The sequence below is a fragment of the Heloderma suspectum genome, chromosome 1 (genome assembly GCF_057233095.1).
Source record: "Heloderma suspectum isolate Gila_16-S chromosome 1, 16-S_ref, whole genome shotgun sequence".
Lineage (NCBI taxonomy): Eukaryota > Metazoa > Chordata > Lepidosauria > Squamata > Helodermatidae > Heloderma > Heloderma suspectum.
The window spans coordinates 322,128,977-322,150,436 of NC_139458.1; the positions used below are offsets into that span (position 1 = coordinate 322,128,977).

Consider the following 21,460-nt stretch of genomic DNA (forward strand, 5'->3'; position numbering starts at 1 on the left):
AGTGAATTCACTATCCTAGGGCAAGAAGAGGGAACCTTTTTTCAATCTACGGGCTGAATTCCAAACCAGGAAAGGTCTTGGATGCTGTGCTCCATGTGTGGGCAGGGCCCAAGGCAGTGGGTGTGGCCAAAGGCAGAGTGAGTATGGCCAAAATGTCATTCTTATCGCTTTTACGCCTACTTAGAAGCAAGCAGGACAAACCTCTGTACATCTACTCAGAAGTAAGCAAGACTAAGGGTGCAATCTTGTACAGGCTTAGGCAGAAAAAAAGTCCTACAGCTCCCACCATTCCCCAGCCAGCATGGCTGGTTGGGGAATGCTGGGAGTTGTGGGGCTTTTTCCCACCTAAACATGCATAGGGTTGCGCCCCAAATCACTCAGCAGCATTTTCAAATAGTATCCCAAATTCCAAGTCTCTGCATGTGTGCTCAGAAGTAAGCATGAGCAGCATATCTACTCACAGGTAAGCAGGGCAAGCCTCTGCATGACTACTCAGATGTATGCAGCATCAAAAGTAAGCAGGGAAGTCTCAGAGGTAAGCAGGACTGAATGATGCCACAGCTTCCTCCCCAGACTTGCCCCCTCTCCCTAGCAGGCCAAAAATCCTTATCTCTTACAACCTGAGTGCCTGAGGGAAGGTAGAAGTGAGAAAGCCCACACCAGGACCTCTTGCTGTCAGCTCCTGAAGAGACTTTTAATTGGCCCGAAAGAAGCAAATTCTGGTGTTGCTTGGGGGGGGGGGGACACATTTGGTTCACTACTTAAACATTGTAAACCATCTAGGGTACCTTGGCAGAAAGGTGGTATAGAAATGAATGAGTGAATGAATGACATGGAGGGCCAAGCAGGGTGGAAGAAAGCATGTCTGCAGCCTCTTTTGCTGCTGTGAAGTTCTTTTAAGAGAAAGGCTGGTTGGAACTCAGCAGCTCTACTGCTGCTTCATGAAAAGCATCACAGTTGGCCAGTCAGACTATCTCTCTCTGCTCTCCTACACTCAGGTTGTCAGAACCACCCAAGCATTCCACTGAAGCCAGATGAGCTAACAAGCCAAACCAGCCAACGTGTGTATTTGCCTTACCTAGACAAACATTTGCCCGTAAAGAATGTGCTTCCCCCCCCCCACCCGCTTTTCTTTCTTTGAGTTGGTGGTGCTTGACTTCAAACAAGCCATTTCTCAGACGATAAGCTTAAAAACAGGTCACTCACCCAAAATGAACCAGATGCTTTTAATTATGAATCAGTAAAATCAAGGGCTTGGAGATTTTGATCTCTAACCCCAAAAGCATGTCTTTCATTCCACTGCCAGATTTTTAGTCTTTTCCTTTGGAACCTTTCAGGACTCCGGAGAGCACTACTACTAATGACTTATTATTTATATACTGTACTGCAAATCTCCTCCACTCGTTTTCAAGTGCTTGAAAGCATAACAACAGTTTTTAAAATCTTGAGGCCCACTAGGGTGCTGGAAAGTTAGAAATTGGCCATTTGGAAACCTCCCTAGGCTGTTGAAATTAAAGACCTTTTTGAGTGGACCCAGCTGACACTGAACATCTGGTAACTCTGCATATAGAAATCCAGTTAATCTCAATGTTTTGCCATGCAGATTCTATAAGGCCAACAGTATGTAAAGTGTGCTTTTAGCCTCTTAAAGTTCCATTCAAGTATGGGACAGAAAGGTTTTGAGTCTGACAAAGAAACAATGTTTCTTTGGACAAAGAAACAATTGCAAGAATTTTAAACATCTAATTTTGAAGGGAGGGCTCCAGGCATGAATTGGATTTTCACTGGTAAATCAGTACAACTTTGGGCTGAAATCCAATGATCCCTTGGAGGGTGTCCCAGGGGCCATAGGATTCAGTGGATCTCCCTCTCCACCCCAGGAAACGCAGGTCCATGGCCAGAGGAGGTCTGCCCTTGCAAGCCTCTCCATTGAAACCTCTGCCACACTTGCTGTTCCACCATCAGTAACAGCAAAAATGGGGGTGTACCGGGGCATGTCACAGATACGTTCGACCTGCTGGATCCAAAGCCGTCATGTTCACTCAACACGTCCCCAGAACGGAGGGGAAAGCATGCCAACCCTCAACATGGTGCACTTATTCTCCCACCCTCAACTGGGACCAATGAGAGGGAAAATCTGGGATGGGTGGGAGTAACCCAACCAGACAAAGAAGAAAAAAAGAAAACAATCAGAAAAATGCTGCCCTCCCCCCAGTCTAGGAATGCCAGAGAAATCCACGATGGAACCAAATGAGCTTGGATTTCTCTGAATCCAACCTGTGGGTTCCACAGCAGACCAGCTTTTTCCAAGTCACATGGATTCCATGGACTTGTGGACTTTTTTTTTTTTTTTCGCTTTCCAGAATTTAAGCAAATTTAATTGTAGAAAAATACGTTAAAAAAAAACAACAAAATCCGCCAAAAATGTGTATTTCCCCTACAGGCTAAAGTATGAAAATGCATATTTGGGGGGTATTTGCACATTTGGGAGGTATCTGCACATTTCCAAAAGTTCAAATTTGTGCAAATTCAGGAAATTGGGGGGGAAATACATTTCCATCAATGAGCAGATTACAGAACAAAAGGCACCTGACAATTCCATGAAACACAGACAGAATGGATTTTACAAAATCGATACATCTGTACCCCTGCCAGTGTGAGGCCAGCATGGCTTTGGATTTGGTTCTCTTGCCGATCCTTGCCCAAAGGATTGCCCTGCCTGTTGATACATCAGTGTGAGCCAACTCTAATTGATGAAGGAGTTGTTGTTGTTCAGTCGTGTCTGACTCTTCGTGACCCCATGGACCATAGCACGCCAGGCCTTCCTGTCCTGCGCTCTCGCTCTCGTGGGTCTAAAACAGGGGTTGGCAAAGCTATTTTCAGCTTGTGTGATCTACTTTGTTTTTTACTAGAGTCTAGTCCTCCAACCGGAGCTAGGGCAAAATATGGCTCAGCTGGGAGGACATCACTAAGAATTAAGGACCAGGATGCTTGTGAGCACAAGCTCAGAAATTTGTGAACAGCAGCCGAATCAAGCTCACAAGTCATTTCACACACAAATCCACTCCTAGTTTTCCTCCAAACCCTCTTTTTGGCAACCTAACTGAGGAGAACAAAGCTTGTTAACTACTGCTATTGTTAGACAATTGGAAGCCAGAAACAGTTTGTGATCTATTGCAAATCAACCAAAGATCTACCAGAAGATCCTAAAGGGCAAGGGCACAATTGTTTATTTTTGAGCTATTTTGGTTCTGATGTGTTTCTTTCACGGGGAATGAAAACCAAAATATTATCTATGCCCTTTCCTTCTGACAATGAGTGGTAGCTTTGGTTTATTAAATTGTACATTCTCTCACACTAACTTCCATATCTCTAAAAAGCAATTATATGCTATAAAAGCGCTTATACTGAAATTAAGCCCAGCCAGGGGGCAGGACAGGGAGAACAGACAACAGCTTCAATGGGATGTTTGCCTGGAAGAATTGAGGGAACAGGAATGGTTAAGCACACTTCCACCCACTGATTCTCCGTAGAAACCTCCCCTCCCACCCATTGATCTCTTTACCCTCCCAGGGTCAAGAGGTCAATGGCATAAGCCAAACACGCCAGTGCTCACATTCTAGATTCAAGGATCCAGATCGCCAGAGGCAGATGATGTGGGTTAAGATGAGCTGGCATGCAGATCCTGCAGCAGGCAGATGAAAGGCCCGAAATGCAGCAGGACAAGTCCACCTTTTCTCAGCAGAGTTGCTCAGACTGAGGACCCAAGCCTAGGAAAGCCTTATATAAGGCCAGCCTGGCCCTTATTGGCTGCCAGTACATAAGAAGAACCCTGATGTTCACACAGTGGCCATATAGGACATGAGTGCAATAGCACCCTCCCGTTCCTGTTCCCCAGCAACTGGTTTAAGCAAACCAACTCCCATCCATTGATTCACCTGATTCCTGACTGGCTGCAGTTTCTCTTCCCACCACTGTTGACTTCAGGCCAGCCTGCCCCTCCATGTGTAAACACAGAGCATCAGGAGACTGGGATCTGCTGCCAGATTCCCTGCTTTGCACCTGCTGGCAATCTACAGCCCTGTATTCACATTACCCTAGTAAACATAGGTTTGGGGACCTACGTTTTATTTCCAACAGACATTCCTGGAAACCATGGAGCATCCTAATTCTGCATTGGGCTGTTTGGAGGGAGGGTGTTGTTTTGTTTTCATTTATGAACTTCTGCAGTTCTAAATAAATTCACTAGGATTATTTGAGTAAGTCTGGGAGGGAGGAGTTGTGCTACTTTTTGGCAACAATGGAAGTGGCTTAAACAGTCTTGGAACAAATTATAATGAGTGACAAACCATTTTTGTTGCTATAAGGAAGACGAAATGTTGGTGTAATTTGGCAGCTTACTGCACTGTTGTTGTTATTGATTTTAAAATTTCATTTTTCCAAAGGAAAAACGATAAAGTAAAGCAAACGTATATACTTCCATGTACCTAGGCCCTGCAGTGGTTCCCAACCTTGAGTCCCCAGGTATTTTGGACTACAAGTACCATCACCCCTGACCATCGGTCATGTTAGCTTAGAATGATGGGAGTTGTAGTCCAACAACATCTGGGAACCCAGGGCTGGGAACCACTGTGGGTCACCAAGGTCTGTAGAATCAATACCTTCTTTGCAGAGGCCCCATTTTGCTTCCAAACTGATATACGCTTGACCACCTAAGTTCACTATTAGAATGAGCGATTAGCATCTCTCTATCCAAAAATAACTAGGCCACAATATATAAAATGAAAAGCGGCATCCTCCAATGTATTCCTATGCAGATTATTTGGAAGAAAGTCCCTCTTCAAGTAGTGTTACTCTCTAGGTGCATAAGGCTCCAGCCATAATCTTTATTTTCATTTAATATATGTAAATGTTAGCTAGTAAAGTTTAGAAGCAATCTACTTCACCTGCTTCTAATTAGCTTTAAAGAACCACACCTTTATTTTATGTTATTTTTTCATTGGGGGCATTAAATAGCATTACTATGCCTAAAGCGCACGCACACACGCACACACACGCACACACACGCACACACACGCGCGCACACACAGAGAGTTAGTATTTCACCAGCAAAAAATATGCTGTGGAGAACAAATTTCCCTAATCGAAAACAAAACTTTAAGCCTCTAAGCAACAACTACGCTTTTCCAGTTATACACCATTGCTGCAGGCAAATGCCTTTCCTACATCCAGAATGTTAACAGATGTCGCTCTGTACACCAGTTGCTGGGGAACACAAGTGGGAGGGTGCTAATGCTCTCATGCCCTGTTTGTGGGCTTCTCCATAAGCATCTGGTTAGGAAACAGAACACTGAACTACATGGGCCTTTAGTCTGATCCAGTAGGGATCTTCTTATGTTCTTGGTAACGACTAGAAATGTGAATTTACTGCTCATTTCTCCAAGTAATGCTGCGTCTAAAAATAGCTAATATTTCTTGAAGGTACATCCATTAACATTCTGGTATGGCAGGAAACGTATATTGCCATCATGGTCAGTAGCCACTGATATCCTTATCCATGAATTTGTCTACTCCCCTTTAAAACCATCCAAGCAAGTTGGTGACCATCTCCCCATCTCGGGGCAGCAAATTCCACATTTTAACTTTGTGCTTGTGTGAAGAAGTACTTCCTTTTGTCTGTTTTCAATCTCCCACCATTCAGCTTCATTCATAGTATGAGACAGGGAGAAAAACCTCTCCTTATTCACTATGCCTGTTTTTTTCTAAATTAGAAAGCTCCAAATGCTGTAACTTTTCTTCAGGGAAGTTGCTCTGATCATTTTGGTTGCCCCCTTCTGCACCTTTTCCAGACCTATAATATCCTTTTTGAGGACTTCGCCACATTAAAATTAGGCAACTCCAAATAGTAAGGGTCACCCAGCCTTACCCAAAACACTCTTGATATATCCAGACCTTTGTTTCCTCTAAACTCTAGTAAAAAGCAAAACATTAGTAAGGAAAGGAAAGGTTCCTCCTGTGCAAGCACCAAGTCATTGCTGACTCCTAGAGGGATGCCGCTTGCGCTGGCGTTTTCATGGCAGACTATAGTGGGGTGGTTTGCCATTGCCTTCCCCAGTCGTGACTACCTTTCCCCCAGCATGCTGGGCACTCATTTTACCGACCTCGGAAGGGTAGAAGGCTGAGTGGACCTGAGCCGGCTACCTGGGACCCAGCTTCCGCTGGGATCGAACTCAGGTCGTGGGGAGAGTTTCGGCTGCAATACTGCTGCCTACCACTCTGCGCCACATGAGGCTCCTAAAACATTAGTAGGCAGGTATTAAGTTACAACTGCTGATTTTTATTTTTTATCTATCTCAAGGTACAACTACAGCATGTAGATGATGATGATGCCACAGAAAGCCAGTATGTAGACAGAGGGGAACTGTGTTCAAATCCCTACTCACTGGGTGGTCTTCCCTTGGGCACCACTATCTCTCAGCCTCACTTACCTCACTAGGTAGTATATGAAATAACTCAATGTACACCACCCTGTGGTACTTAGGCATAAAGAAAAAACGATCCAAACACTGTTAGTCAAATTAATGCCACACTGAATGTTCATTGTATATTAAGAATGCATTCTAATGCATCGTTCTATATATTAATAATGAACTCACTCTTACAGTGTGCATCCCTTTGCAGCCAAAATGGCACTATCCAGGTACAAGAATGAGGTATCAGGAAGCTTGGGAAACTCCCAAGGTTTGCAAAAAAAAAAATGTACAAAAAAGCTTGAGGAAAAAATCTAAGACTCCAAAACAACCCAATGAGGACTGACAGTGCTGGCTGCCAACTGACTGTTGGAAGGTGTGGGGAGAGAAAATGAGGAGGAAGTGGAAATGAAATGGAATATCCTGGAAAAGGGCGTGGCTGGCTGGCACCCTGAAAAGAAGCACTCCATGCAGCAACGTTTTATTGCAGATCAGACTTGTTCAACTGATTTTGCTGCAATGTACTGTAAATGAAGTTGGCAACTGTTCAACTATCTCTTCTATAAATGAGCCAAATTATTGCCACAAGGGCAGATTCAGAATTATAGCTTTTATTCCACTGGGTTTTATTCAGGGCCTTCAGCAAATTTGTATACAGGATTCTATTACTCTAATAAATTATCTGGCTCATTAAGAAGGCCAGCATGTCACCTCTACTTTATTCTCTCCAACAAAACCTGACTAGCATGAATAAGTTCAAGCTGCATCAATATGTTACAGAGATCCTAAAAGCATGCAGATATATTGTCTAGAAATGATAAATCAAACCAGCTTGTTACATTCTAAGAAATTGCTCTATTTATTATCTATTTTAGGTTTCAGTCCACTGGGAACATTACAGATTACATTTTATAAAATACACGGCTGTATCTTTGCATGTCTTTAACAACCATAATACTGTTCAGAAGCTTGTTAATAACTGTCCAGTGAGCTCATACCTGAGACAACCAAGGGACTTCCATCTCACGGCTCATGTTCTTAACCAGCACAGCACTGCTCTAGGTGGCAAAATGACGCAGGAGAGGGCAAGGCTATCATGGAGGAGAAGGCTATCAATGGCTTCCAGTCATGATGGCTATATATTGCCTCCAGTATCAGAGGCTGTATGCCTCTCAATACAATTGCTAGTGCACAGGCGGAAGAGGGTGCTACACTGTGCTCATGTGCTGCTTATGGGTTTCCCAAAGGCATCCGGTTCTTCAGCACCACCAATTAGCCCATCCAGGCTATTTTATTGTCATTGCTGCACTAGAGTGGCCTTTGGTCTGATCAAGCATGACTCCTCTTATATTCTGAGAACCAAGTCAGATCTCCCAACAGTTTCTTTTTTAAAATGTTAAAGCAGAGACACAGGGCTCCACTTTGGATTGGAGCTGCACCACTCAATGGAGTTGTTTAATCCTTTGCCATGCACCATTTCATGCCCCAATCTAAATCAGGACCCCCCTGAAGCTGCTGTTAGCCCCAATGGAGAAAATATAAGCATAATACAGGTACCCGTTTCCTCAGTGGGACTAGTAGCAGCTTTGGGGGAGTTTGTGATTTAGATCAGGCAAATGGAGCAGAGGGAAGGTTTAAACAACCTCTCCCCTGACACTGCTGCTAGGATCAAAATCAGAGCCCGGTATGGCTGTTTTTAAAGTGAAAAAGTCTTTCCTAACTTCACCTCTGCAGCCAGTATCAAGGAGGCACAAAAAGGAAATGAAGAGAGCCCCCAAATTTCAACTCTCTGTCTTACACACACAGTTAAGGTGCTTCCAGACAGAGGGCTTCTTGTGCCACCTATCAAAAGGCATTGTGCAGCTATTTCATCTTTTCCTCGTTAATGGGAGTATGAAAAAAGACAGAAGAAAACTGGCAGGAAAACCAAAGAGGGTTACAAATGGAAGACGATGTACTCTAGATCCCCTGTCAACCTTCATGAAAGAGGCAGGGCAATTGCACCATAAAAGCCTTGTCTGGAAGCACTGTACCTACGTGTCTGAACGGTTTTCTTCCAGTGAGCAGCAGCAACGCAGGTGAAGAAGCTCTTACAGGGAAACGGGTCGCGCGTGCCCCACCAGCAGCAGCTGGCAGGAAGAGGAGAGTGACTTGTCTCTTCCCTGGAGGTACTTCCAGACAGAGGGCTCCTCACACTGCTAATTATAAGGCACTGCACAGCTGCTCCATCTTTTTCTCCTTAACAGTCTTTCTGCACTAAGGAAAAAGATGAAACCCAGAAAACATGGGAGGGTGACAAGTAGAAGCAGATATTGTCTGTAAACCTCCATGAATGAGGCAAGGCATTGTCTGAAAGCACCCTGGAGCAGCAGCAACTGCTGTGGGGCTGCTCTTTACAGAGAGGGGGGAGGCCACTTGCAAGGAGAGCAGCAGGCAATCTTATTCAGAGGGGAGGGGCGATGCTTCCGCAGCATACAGGTCTTGCTTTTCCCAAGGTGGTGCACCACAGGGTAGGAAGTGCGCCTCTCTTTTTCTTGCATAACTCTAACCCATTTTTTACATCGCTTTTGGTTGCTGTCTGGAAGCACACCACATCAGGTTCTCCCAGAGTTCTTTTTAAGGAAAAAGGATGGTGCCCCCATAAATCCCTCATATATGCCAGGAAAGATTTTGATCTCTAACCCCAAGTGCATAAATTTCCTCATATATGCCAGGAAAGGGGTGGGGTGGAAACCCCTGCATCGAAGTAGAGGTGAATTTTACACACCCCTGCTCTGCAGCAGCATGATAGACCTCCCTCTTCCCTCTCCTTGCCCCTTCTCCCACTGCCACCAGCAAGTAAGGAGAAAGGTAATTTGGATTCCGTGAGAGAGGGAGGGAGATGAGGGAAACACCAGATACCAGTTCCTGTTCCAGCTGGACTCTCCCTGCCCACAGGGTCATCTTCCATCAGCTGCCCTGAGGGAAGGATCCTGATGATTTTTTAAAAGGTTAATATTGTTTATTTATTTTATCTTGTATTGTATTCATATCCTGCCTTTTTTCCTCTTGCAAGGAGCCCAAGGCAGCTTACATAATCCTCCTGCTCTCCATTTTATCCTCACAACAACCCTGTAAGGTAGGTTACGGTAAGAGTCTGTGATTGGCCCAACATCATCCAGTGAGCCTCATGGTCAAGTGGTGACTAGAACCTGATCTCCCAAATCCCAGTCTAACACTTTAACTGCTACACCACACTGGCTCTCAGCTTATTGTGATTTTATTATTTTTATGTTATTTGTAAGCTGCCTTGGTAGGATTTGTATTCTAAAAGGCAGCATATGAAATATGCTTTATTTTATTTGAAATAAACAAATAAATACATTTGAACCAAGGACTCCTCAGCCCTAAACAGACTCTAACCACCAGACCATACTGGCTCTCATCACATTTCACATGTATTTGTGTACTGTGTATGTATCAGTGAAGAATGACACCTCACTTCCAGGGTGAGTGAACTGGAGTCCCAGGGCTCCTGGGTCGCTCTCTGGGGTTGACATTCTTTCAAGGATCCCCCAACATTCCTGGCTGCTTAGCTGCCCTGGCTTGAGGGTGCACCAGGAAAGGGGGAAACAAGGCTGTGTCTTATCAGATTGTGCGGCAACCTGGAAAGAACAGCTCTCCTCTCTCGACATGGCAGCTAGGCCGGAAGAACTAGCCCCGAGAGGTGGACTGTGGACTGTTACAGAGGACTGTCCTCTATCTGAAGGGCTCCCAGAGGTCTGCCTCCTGTTTGAAGGGCTGCCCTATTCAGTTCCAGTTTAAAAATGAAGAACCATAGAACTGTTGCCCATCAACACTTAGCACCTGGGCAGCAGACTGAACAGGCAGGTCACCTGGCCACAGTCTTTCACACTGTGCTGAGATGGACTGTATTTCTATTAAAATTAAAATAATTATTTCTAAATGTGCATCTATAGATTTATTAGCATATGCACATTATATGCAAATGTGTGCCCTCTTTGGGCCTCTTTTTTAGTGATGTATTTCCTGGGGAGGGGGTGATTCATAAGTGGCCACCCTACCTAAGCACTGGGGGAAGGAACTGGAGAATGGGGAGGAAAAAGGGGTGAAAGGAGCTCAAACATTGTGGGTGGGGTGGGAGTGTGAACTCTTCTTCCCCCAGCCACCGGCAGCTCATCAAATTTGACGAGATTTTGCGAGGTGATTATAATTAAATCATGTCACACTATAATGACTTTCTGAATGAGAACATTCCCCAGCTGCTTCTCAAACATTTATGAAGCAAGATGAATTTTTTTCAACTTAAGGTAAGTATGCAAAGATCAAGGATATGCTGTGTGATCATGAACCTCGTAAGCTTGCAAGAGACATCACTGTCAGGAACCATGTTATAATCAGTGCTTTCTGCTCTATTAACTGCAAATGAAAGTGCTTTAAAATATAATTAAAAGATCAGTTCTTTTTTTCCCTTTCCTAGTTACTCTGAAAATAATTCTAGGTCTTTGGTACTTTATCTTCCTTTTTCCCTCCCCCCCCCCATTTTTTCAGGGCCCAGATGCTTTTGCTTTTGTACCAGGTGCTCCTGGAACTTGATTATTTGCTGTTGAAGACAACTACCAATAAAAGGGCATCCTTCGATTGCAAACACAACAATCTCTTTCAGTCTGCTCTTTTAGTCTGGCAATATTTGAACAAGAATTCCATGAGGTTTTCCATAGTTATCCATGCAGATGCCTATGGCCTGACGCCACAGTACCTGGCATAGTAATTCTGTGAAAACTCTCAGGCTAAATGGGTTTTGATCACTGCAGAGGAGAAACAAGCAAGTTCCTATGAAGTCCATATGTGCAAAAAGATACACCACCATCAAGGTCTTCTCCTTCTGCCCCGAACAACCACCAACACCCATAAATATCTTCAGTGAACTGAAACTCTTGAGTAAGAGTTTGCTTGCCCTTTCCCAGAGATTCTTGTATCGGAGGCAATATGCTGGGAAACACGAGTGGGGGGCCCCTGTTGCACTCAAGTCCTGCTTGTGAGCTTCCCAGAGACAGCTGGTTGGCCACTGTGAGAACAGAATGCTGGACTAGACAGGCCTTTGGTGTGATCCAGCAGGGCTGTTCTTATATAGTCCTTCATTTTGCCTTTCAAGGTCTTAACCCAGAGGCAGTGGCATGCAAAAAGGTGTCCTATGTGGAGAAAGAATGGTACACAGTGGTCTCAGATATAAGGACCTGCATCCTTTTCTGCATCACAAGGTGCATTTACCTTGTGCGGTTCTCATGGGAATCCACATTAGATCTGCACTGGACATGTGTGAGGTGCAGCTTGCTCACTTCTTAGGATGGTGTCAGGAACTGTGGTGTAGACCTAACTGCTGGAAGCAGGCATCCAGCAAAGCAGGGGTGGGCAACTTGCAGCCCTCCAGATGTTGCTGGACTGCAACTCCCATGATCCCTCACCACTGGCTATGCTGGCCAGGGCTGATAGGAATTGCAGTCCAGTAACATCTGGAGGACCACAAGTTGCTCACCCCCGCAGCAAGGGGACTTGCATGTTCACCAACCTGTTACACATGCATATCCTGATCCAGCATAATGTTTGACAGATGATGCTCAGCTCAGGATGCCTTTCATGTGCCTTTATTTCAGCAGCCAAATATACAGCTATTATATGTCCATGAGGCTCAGGTGTCAGCCGTGAAGACTGTTCAGAAGTTGCAGCTGCTGCAGAACTCAGTGGCCCACCTGATCACTCCAGTGCTGAAGGAGTTGCACTGGTTACCAGTTGTTTTCCAATTCAAGGTGATGGCATTGATCTTAAAAACCCTATAAGGTTCTGGCCCAGTCTATCTTAAGGAACGCCTCCAACAACACCAAGGATGCCACTCAGCGAGATCAGCATCAGAAAGCCTTCTGTCTGTCCCATCAGCCAGGACACCTAGGCTGGTGAGGACTAGGGAGAGGGCCTTTTCTGTGGTGGCCCCCACTCTGTGGAATTCCCTCCCTAGTGACCTCAGCCATGCCCCCTCTTTGATAAGCTTCCACTGGGCTTTGAAAGCCTGGCTGTTCAGGCAGGCGTTTGGGATGGGTTAGGGTTTTTTAGAGCAATGTTGTTTGGTTCAGTTGATTATGTAAATTTGTTGTATTTTGTGTTATTTGTATTGTATGCTGCCTAGAGTGGCCAGGTAACCAGCCAGATGGGAAGCTAATAAATCTAATGAATAAATGAATGAATGAATGAATGAACGAATGAAAAAGAACTATATAATTTCGCTATTCACCAGGAGGGTCAAGGAATACATCTCCATGCTCAAAGTCTTTAGACCAGTTTTTTGTTGTTGTTGTTTACTGTATTTACTATTGGTTCAGTGTGATCCATGTGTGTTTACATTGAGTTCGCTCCCAAGTAAATGTGAATAGCCACCGTCTGGGATTTGTTTGCAAATCAAGAGGCTGATCAAAGATTAAAGAAGGTCAAAACAGAAAAATGCAGGCCAGCATAATGAGGCCACTCACATTTGAAATTCTGTAAACATAGCAGAATTGTTATTTCAAAAATGGATGGCATTCAGAATTCACTGCCAGTGCTAAAAGCAACCCAAGATAATGAATAAAGGTACACATGTGTGCAGGTCTTGAGATTCCCTGCCTAAGTAAACATCGAATGTTGATTCAGGATTACCACTCTGAATCAATCACTTCTAAAAAGTCTGGTGTCTCTGACCATGCCCTAGGAATGAATACAAATTGTCATGGTTATATTTTTCCTTTGAAGGATCCAATCCAGGCACAGCATCAGACATAATGTTTTGGATCCATCAGTTCCAGAATGGCATTTTCTGGTTTGTAGGATGATGCAATATCATTATTATTGTAACGTTGTAATAATGTTACTGTTAAGTGTCCTTAAAGACTCAAGGCTTGTTTATTTGAAAGGCTACATTTCCTTCTCATATATGAAAATAAATCTCCATAAAAGTCAACAAGAGTGCATGATTTCAATTTTTAAAACAACAAAGTATCTTGAGGCACCTTACAGACTGCAATGAGTTGTACACGGGTCTTCTCTTGAAGCCCACTCAGAAGCCTACATTGGTGCAGACCAGAAAGCTAGAATGTTAACTAGGACAAGTTGTATGGAACGTCTCACCAATGTTAATGATCTCTACCAGCTCCCTCTGCACGTCTGGGTCAATTCAAGGTACTGGTTTTAACCTGTGATACCAAGGACCACTTGCTACAATACAAACCCACCTGATCACAGAAATCATCTTCAATTGCTGTTTTTATGTCATGGGTAGGCAACCTTTTCAGGCCTGAGGGCACATTTTTCCCCAGCAGTCATTTTGGCCCGCAGACAAGTATCTCAGTTTTCTTGCCCCTCCCCTGCTTGGATTCTCATTTTTCTTTCCTGCCTCACCCTCCTCCTCCCGAATTCTTCCCCCGCCACTGCTAGTTATCCTTGCCTCCTTTTTCTCCACCTTTTCTGATGCCTACCGCTTCTTTCCTCCTACTCCTACTACCACTTTCCTTTCCCCCTGCTGCTGCTTTTGCCTCCTCCTCCTCTTCCAGATTTCCTTGTCACTGCTGCTGGATGTCCTCGCCAATATGTTTCCCCGCTGCTGCCACTACATTTACCCCCTGCCCCCACTGACCACTGCATTATCCCCGAGCCGCCTGCCACATGATCTCTCCACCACCGCTGCTGCCTTCTTCCTGCTTCCTGCCCCTGCGGAGATAGGAGGAAGCAACAGAGGTGCAAAAGCGGGTTAGTGCTTGGGGGAAGGAAGAGGGTCTTGGTGGGCTCAGTCAGGGGCCTTGGCAGGTGCCAGTGCGCCCATGGGTGCTGTGTTGACAACCCCGGCTCTAGGTGCTACCACATTCAGAGTATATGCAGGTGGTGACTGGAAAGGAAACCACCACAGAAAAGGCCCTACCTCCCTGCAGAGCCTGTCATGGTGCCTGTTTTGTTAAGTTTTAGGAGGTGAGTTAAGATGTTTCATTTGCCCAGATTTTTAGTGATCAATGATAATGTTTTGTCAGATTCTGTTGTTTGCTATTTAATGTGTGCGTGTTTTGACATTTTATATTTTGCATTTTATTATGAATTACTGTTTAGGTTTTTTATCATATATTGTAAGCTCATTTTGTGAATTTGCTTAAAGTGAAAGATGGGATATAAATCCTCTAAGGAAAAAACTATAATAAAAAGATGCTGAGTGGGAGGGGCTAAGGGAGATATTAAAGCCCCCATCTAAAAAAGAAACCAATAACCAACCCATGAAATGTTATGGGCCTGCAACTATCCCAAGATACCTCTGTTAACACCATGTCAGTGTTCCAAGAACCAACCACACCTCCACTCCCTATACAGTGGACTCTCCAATATTCAGTACTTAAGTTACTGCAATGCGTTGCACAGGGGAATGAAGTCAGCTCAAAATACAGTTGCTCATCCAACCTTCCCCATCCTGGCACCCTTCAGATGTGCTGGACTACAATTCCCATCATCCACAGCCATTGGTCCATGCTGGCAGGGGACGGTGAGAGTTGTAGTCCAACACATCTGGAGGGCGGCAGACTGGGGAAGGCTCTGCTCAGCTGTTGTGTTGAAACAGCTCCACCAGCTCCCGGTCCATTTCTGAACTTAACTCAAAAAGTGCTGATGCTTACCTTCAAAGCTCCATACCAGCCTGCCCCAACCTGGTGCCTTCCATATCATAGGAAGGATAGGAGTTGCAGTCTGACACATCTGGAGGGCACCACATTGGCAAAGGCTGCCCTACACCTACAGGGCTGAGTGCTGGACCAACTTTGCCCACACCAGCCCACCCATTCCCTGCGGTCACCATGTGGGGCTCTCCTCCAGACGCTCCTTCCTCTGAGATAAAGCAGGTGGCAGCTGGAAAGAAACGTTGCTCAACTGTGGTGCTCCAACCTTCCGAATGCCTCCCTGGGGAAGCTTGCCTGGCACCCAAGCTGATATAATTCCAGGAAAGGCCCTTTTATTCTCCTAAGCCTTTAAAACATTTAAAGGCACCACGGAAGAGTTTATCCACTGTGTTCTATTTATTATGTTTTGCTTGTGGTTGTACTCTCATGCTTTCATTGGTTTTTTATGTAAGATGGTATTGTTTACCTATACTGTGAACTGCCATGAGAACACAGATGCACTCAAGGCCCAGGATAAAGACCTAATGGATGAATAAATATTAAAAACACAGACTTCTTTCTTCTCTGAGCTGTGGTTAAGAGGATGTGTAACATGTAGATTTCAGATTTTCCAGCAGCCATGAAAGACAGAAGTGTACATATGTGAAAAAAAAGATTTTCTGTGAGTTTCTTTTAAAATCTTTATCATACGCTCCTTTCCCACTGTGAAATTTTGAGCCTTATTTGAAAAATCTATCTCAAATATAAAGAGGGCTTCATGCTTTTAATTTTGCAAACTATAGCACATCATCTCTCTCTCCAGTGGTTATTCTTTGAATGGCTGTGAAAGACTTTGAATGGCAAGTTGAGGAATATGTTTTGTTAAAACCAGCAAGTGCAGAAACATCTGGCTTCTTGGTAGATCCTATGGGGAGTTACATTGGAGGCTCTAGTGTTTACCAGATCTGTCACATGGTTGGGAAATTGGTTTTCTCATATACTCGGTTTAAAATCAGAGAAATATACTTACAATTGTAACATTACATAAGAGCAGCTTGAAGCCAAAGAATGATTTGGAGGCATTCTACTCTCAAATGTGTTCTTTTAACACAAATCAAAATTTGAGCAAACCCCTGTGATGAATTACTTGCAGTTACAGAGGAAGCCTATGATCAAGGGCCCCCCATGTGTGTGAGTGGCAGAGCTTTAAAAAGAACCTTTAAAAATGTGGCATCTTTTATGGATGGTCCCTATGGGGTTCTTTCTTTAACTCACAACAGGAAAGCCCTGGTAAGTAGGTCAAAAGACATGGCTGCAGTGTTTATTCATAAAAGAAAACTGAACTTTCCCCTACTCTTTGTTTCAAAGTAAATTCTTCCCCAAGCAACTGAAACATCTAAACATTGTGGTTTATTCAGGATCATAATATGAGCATTATTTCAAACTTATGCGAATGCAATCCTTAGCAACCATTTACATTTCTTTGCAATCTGTCTTAACAAGGGATGTTGGAGAAATCTGTTTAGGGGGTAGAGTTCACTTACCTTTCCTAAGCTCAGCCCCCCAGTCTTCGTTTCGGTTCCCACTGTGGAGCAAGTTGGGCCAGTTTGTGGATTTCCAGGAACTTTGCATACTGGGGGGAAGGGGAGAGAGATTTTGCAATTTGTGCAAATTTCTGAGCAATTTGTGCAAATTATGGCTGAATTTGCACAAATTATGGTCGAATCTGCACAAATTGTTCAGAAATTGGCGCAAATTACAGAACCTTCCAAAAATGAGCAAAAAAGTTCCTGGAGCAGGGGAAACCCATAGCTTGGCTCTCAGAAGCAAAGCAAGTTGTACATACCACAGAACTCTGTTGAGCCAAAAAAGAACCAGATTTCCCAGTGACGGACATCCCTAGTTCTAACTGGCAAAGGCAGGCAGCGGGGAGGATAACTCTTACATTAACAGCACAATCCTATACAAGGCTACTCAGAAAAATGGCCCCATTTAGTTCCAGGGGAATAACTTCCATTAAACTTAATGGGGTTTAGTTCTGTGTAGACATGCACTGTTAAAGAATCTGTCATCCTTCTTTATCTCTGAAACTTTGCACCCTGTCCTTGAAAATCTTGCTTGCTACTCCAATAACCTTCTAGAAATACAAGGAAACGGTATGAGCTTTCCTTTTTTCTTAGCTTTCCAATAGATTTTGCAAGCAAAAGGTCCCAGATTCAACCCTTGGCATCTCCAGGTAGAGAGACTCCTCCTTGAAACTTTGGAGAGACACTGCGAGTCAGTGCAGACCACCCTTCCACAACCTGGTGCCCCCCAAATATGTTGAACTACCCTCTCATCATCCTTCATGCTGGCTGGGAAAGGTAAGATCTGTAGGTCACCAGGTTGGAGAAGACCGGTGTAGATAATACTAACCTAGATGGACCAGTTGTCTGACTTGGTATATTATAAGGCAGCACCCTATGTTCTTAAACTAAGGGTGGGTAAGGTGTGGCCCTCCAGTTGTTTTGGCCTACAACTCCCTTCATCCCTATCAGTCAATGGTGAGGGATGATGGAAGTTGTAGGCCAAAACATCTGGAGGGCCACAAGTTGTCCATCCCTGTCCTAAATCAAAACAAAACCTGATTCACTAGCTTTATTTATTGCATTTATATCCTGCCTTTTTTCCTCTTGCAAAGAGCCCAAGAAGGCTTACATTATCCTCTTCCTCCTCTCCATTTTATCCTCTCAACAACCACCCTGTGAGGTAAGTTGGGCTGAGAATCTGTGACTGGCCCAAAGTCACCCAGTGAGCTTCCATGGCCGAGTGGGGACTAGAACCCGGATCTCCTGGCTCCCAGTCCAACCACTACACTACGCTGGCTCTCATATATTCATATATGTGTCAATACAAGTGAAGACTGAGAAGCAGAAAAGCAGTGAAACCCCTGTGAAGTATTGTTCATAAAACGTTTGTCCTGCCTTGACACACGCAGCTACCAATCCTGTGCATTCGCATCCTTCAAATATTTTACCAGGATAAAATAAAGAAAACTGGTTATAAAATGTGCCATCTGCAATGGAAGGCAGCACACAGGCTTCTCTTCACCGAACTACAATTGGGAATGTCTGTCACATTTTAAAGGGGACAATGACAGCTGCCAATTATTGTTTCTGACTAGTTAAGGACACTTAGAGGGTTCGTCCAGATGAAATTTTTATTGTGCAATCGCTCTGCCTCATGGGGGGAGGTTCAGCTATCAGTGTCTTCCATTTGTAGCCCTCCAATGTTTTCCCACCACTTCTTCCATCTTTTTACTCATCACTCAAGAAAACAGAATAGTTTCACAGTGCCTTTTGATCATTACGACAGGAGTCCTCTATCTGGAAGGCCCCACTGAAGTCTGAACAGAACCCAGATTCTCAAAACATTTCCCTGTAGTACATGGCTATTTGGGTCTGGTTCACCAGGTGATATCTTAGCAGCCTGATCATAAACAAGTTTACTCAGAAGTAAATCCCATGGCTTTCAAGCAGTTTCCCTTCCAAGTGAGTTTGCTTAAGACTGCAGCCCTACTGATGCAGCCTCAGTAAGGCTGGCTTTCTTTGTTCAAATCTGAACTCAGTCCTCTTTACAATCACACAGATCTTGTATTGCTTCCACTGGATTGTTATTGTCCCAACCGAGGAAGGCATTTTCTGTCCCTCACCAGGCAGGCCAATTTGCTTCTCATGATCTTTTTGGCCTGACTGCTTGAAACCCTGCAGGTCTGAGATCCAAAGTTATAAACAGACAAGTATGCTTTCCCAAACACTCCTGAGCTTTATTTTTTGTAGGCAATTTCACCAGCAGATGTAGCAACCTGAAACACTGCACCAGTCTAGCGTTCATGCCTTACAGTTGTCTTATATTTACTTCTGATCTAAGGGCTGCCTCTTATTCCAGAACATCTTGGTCCTACGGATGCTCCATATGGGCCATTTTTTTCAAATCCACAGAGCCCCTCACTTTAGAAAGTTAGATCTGGCAATCGTGTTGCTAATCTCAGTGCATGGCAGACCATGGATTTAAGTAGCAAACTTGATGGATGCATGTCCCCCATTTTAAACAAAAGCCTCTTATCAGGGGCAAGTCAGAATTTGACAGCTCCATGGAATGGAATTGATGCCCCTCATTTTCAATATATCCCTCTTTCTCTCTCTCTGCGCAGCAGAACTGGCAAGCCAAGCAAAGATTGCGGAGTGGTTTTCGACTGTTGCCTGGACAGCCCAGTTTAAGAATTAGCTGCATTAGCAAGCTTGAGGGTCCCAGAGCTTTATACATGCCCAGGGGCCCTCTCTTCTTCTCACTGCCTCACGCGCGCCAGCGCCGACCTGGGCGGAGTCTCACGTGGAACTAAAAGCCACGGCAGGCCCTGCTGGCAGTAAGATAAACCCCAACACCCATATTAGGGAAATTAGAAGCCCTGGCGCCGCCAACCTGGGCCAGGAGGCCACCAAGCAGCATTCTGTGGGTTGTGGCCAGCGCTGGTCCCGCCTAGGGGAGGCGCACCGAAACGAGCGGGGCCGAGGCCCGCCTAACGCCGCTCGCCGCCCGCCCCTGCGCGGAGGCGCCTCCCCTCGGCGCGTTACCTTCCTGCGCGGGGGCGCCCCCTGGAGGCAGCAGGTGGGCGCCGCGGGGCTCCTCCGGCGGCCGCTCCTCACGTAGGTGACCTGCCTCCGCCTGCCGCCGCCGGGCGCCTCGCCCGCCCTGGTGGCCCTGCGGCCGGCAGGCGGGCGGCCGGGCTCGCGCTGCGCCGCCGCGGGCTCGGCGTCGGCCACGTCCCGAGAGCGCCCCAGCCGCAGGCACAGGACGAGGGCGGCCGAGAGCAGCAGGCAGAGGCGGAACGCCAAGCCCCTGCCCGGCCGCCAGCCCTGCGCCGCGCCGCGCCGCGGGCTCATCCTGCCGCCGCGGCTGCCGCGCGCGTGTCCCGCGGAAGGACACGCGCCGGGAGAGGCGCGCTCGGCGGTGCGGGGACGAGCCGCTGCGCGCCGGGAAAGTCCGGGAGCCGCGAGGCCCGCCCTCGGCCGCTCCCGCCGCCAGGCCAGCGCCCCTGCCAGGGCCGGCGCTTGAGCAGCTGCCGGGCGGGCGGCGGGGGAGACGGCGCGCGGGCCCTGCCGCCCTCGGGCTGGGGAGCGCCCGGCGCGCGTCTGCACGGAGCGGACGCGCGGGAACAAACGCCCCGCGCCCCCGCGGCCGAGCTTCCCCTCCGTGCTGCGCGGGGGACTTTTTGGCTCGATCCTCGCCTCTCCTTCGTTCCTCGCCCTTTCCTTAGCAGTTGCGGTGTGTTTGTGGACCGAAGTTTAAGAGTGGGGGCCCTAAACCAGGGCTGGGGGACCAGCGGTCTTGCGGATGTTGTGGGACTCCCGTTCCCATCAGCCCCATCCAGCCTGGCCGATAGCGAGGAGTGCTGGGAGTCAACATCTGGGGGTTCCCCAGCCCTGCGGTAAACTTTCGGTGGTGATGAAGCATGCGTGCTTCCTGACAGCTGGAAATTACATAGGTGAAGCTTTTTTTCCTTCGTGAAAGTGGAATGATGTTGGATTCTTGCCTGTCGTGTAGCTTTTATAGGGAGAGCCATCGGATCCGAGAGCCTCAAGAGTAGCCTCAAATGGGAAACGGGCACCTTGGTTCTAAATATATATATATATATATATATATTCATACCTTCAACAAAGCACGGAGTAGCATGCACTGATATGGCTACAGTGCTTTATGCTGAAGGTGGGACAAGCTCATCCTAGTGCTGAAATGGTATTATAAAAAGTCACAATCTGGTATTAGGCATGTATGGTTGCAACAACCTTAATAACTGCACAGCTGTTGAAAAGCCTTCAAGGAAATGCCTCTACAGCAGTGCCCCCCAGCCTTTTCGCACCCATGGGTACATTTGGGAATTTGAGAAACTGCTGTGGGCACCACCACAAAATGGCTCCCATGGAGGATGTGGCTAGTCACATAATGGCTGTCATGGGGACAAAAGTGAGCTAAAGCAGTGGGGGGAGGGTAGAGAGAGAAATAGTGAGGCTGGAGGCTGGGAGAGGGAAACTGAACTAAAGAGGTGGCAGGGGAGGGAAAGAGCAAGGTTAGAAGCTGAGGGAGACATGGCAAGGCAAAGGGACGGAGGGGAGAGAAAGAGCAAGGTTAGAAAGGGGAGGGAGAGAAATAGCAAAACTGGAAATGGGAAAGAGAGAGCAAAAGGGAAAGGTTTGGGTGGAAGAAGACTGGGCAGGGCCAGAAAGCAACTCTTGTCTTTTTCTGCCTGCCCGCCAACAGCTGATCTGCCGCAGGTTCAGGAACAGGAAGGAGAAC

The 21,460-nt window shown here is 46.1% G+C and overlaps 1 protein-coding gene across 1 annotated transcript in view; it reads right to left on the minus strand.

Annotated features, from left to right (window-relative positions):
* METTL24 (methyltransferase like 24) overlaps positions 1-20,074 on the minus strand; it is a 107,912-nt gene extending 87,838 nt beyond the window's left edge. The window contains exon 1 of the mRNA XM_084827285.1: positions 19,741-20,074. Within this exon, the coding sequence (XP_084683411.1) occupies positions 19,741-20,049 (309 nt within the window). The 5' untranslated portion in view covers positions 20,050-20,074. The remainder of the gene's footprint in view (positions 1-19,740) is intronic.
* Positions 20,075-21,460: the final 1,386 nt, after the last annotated feature.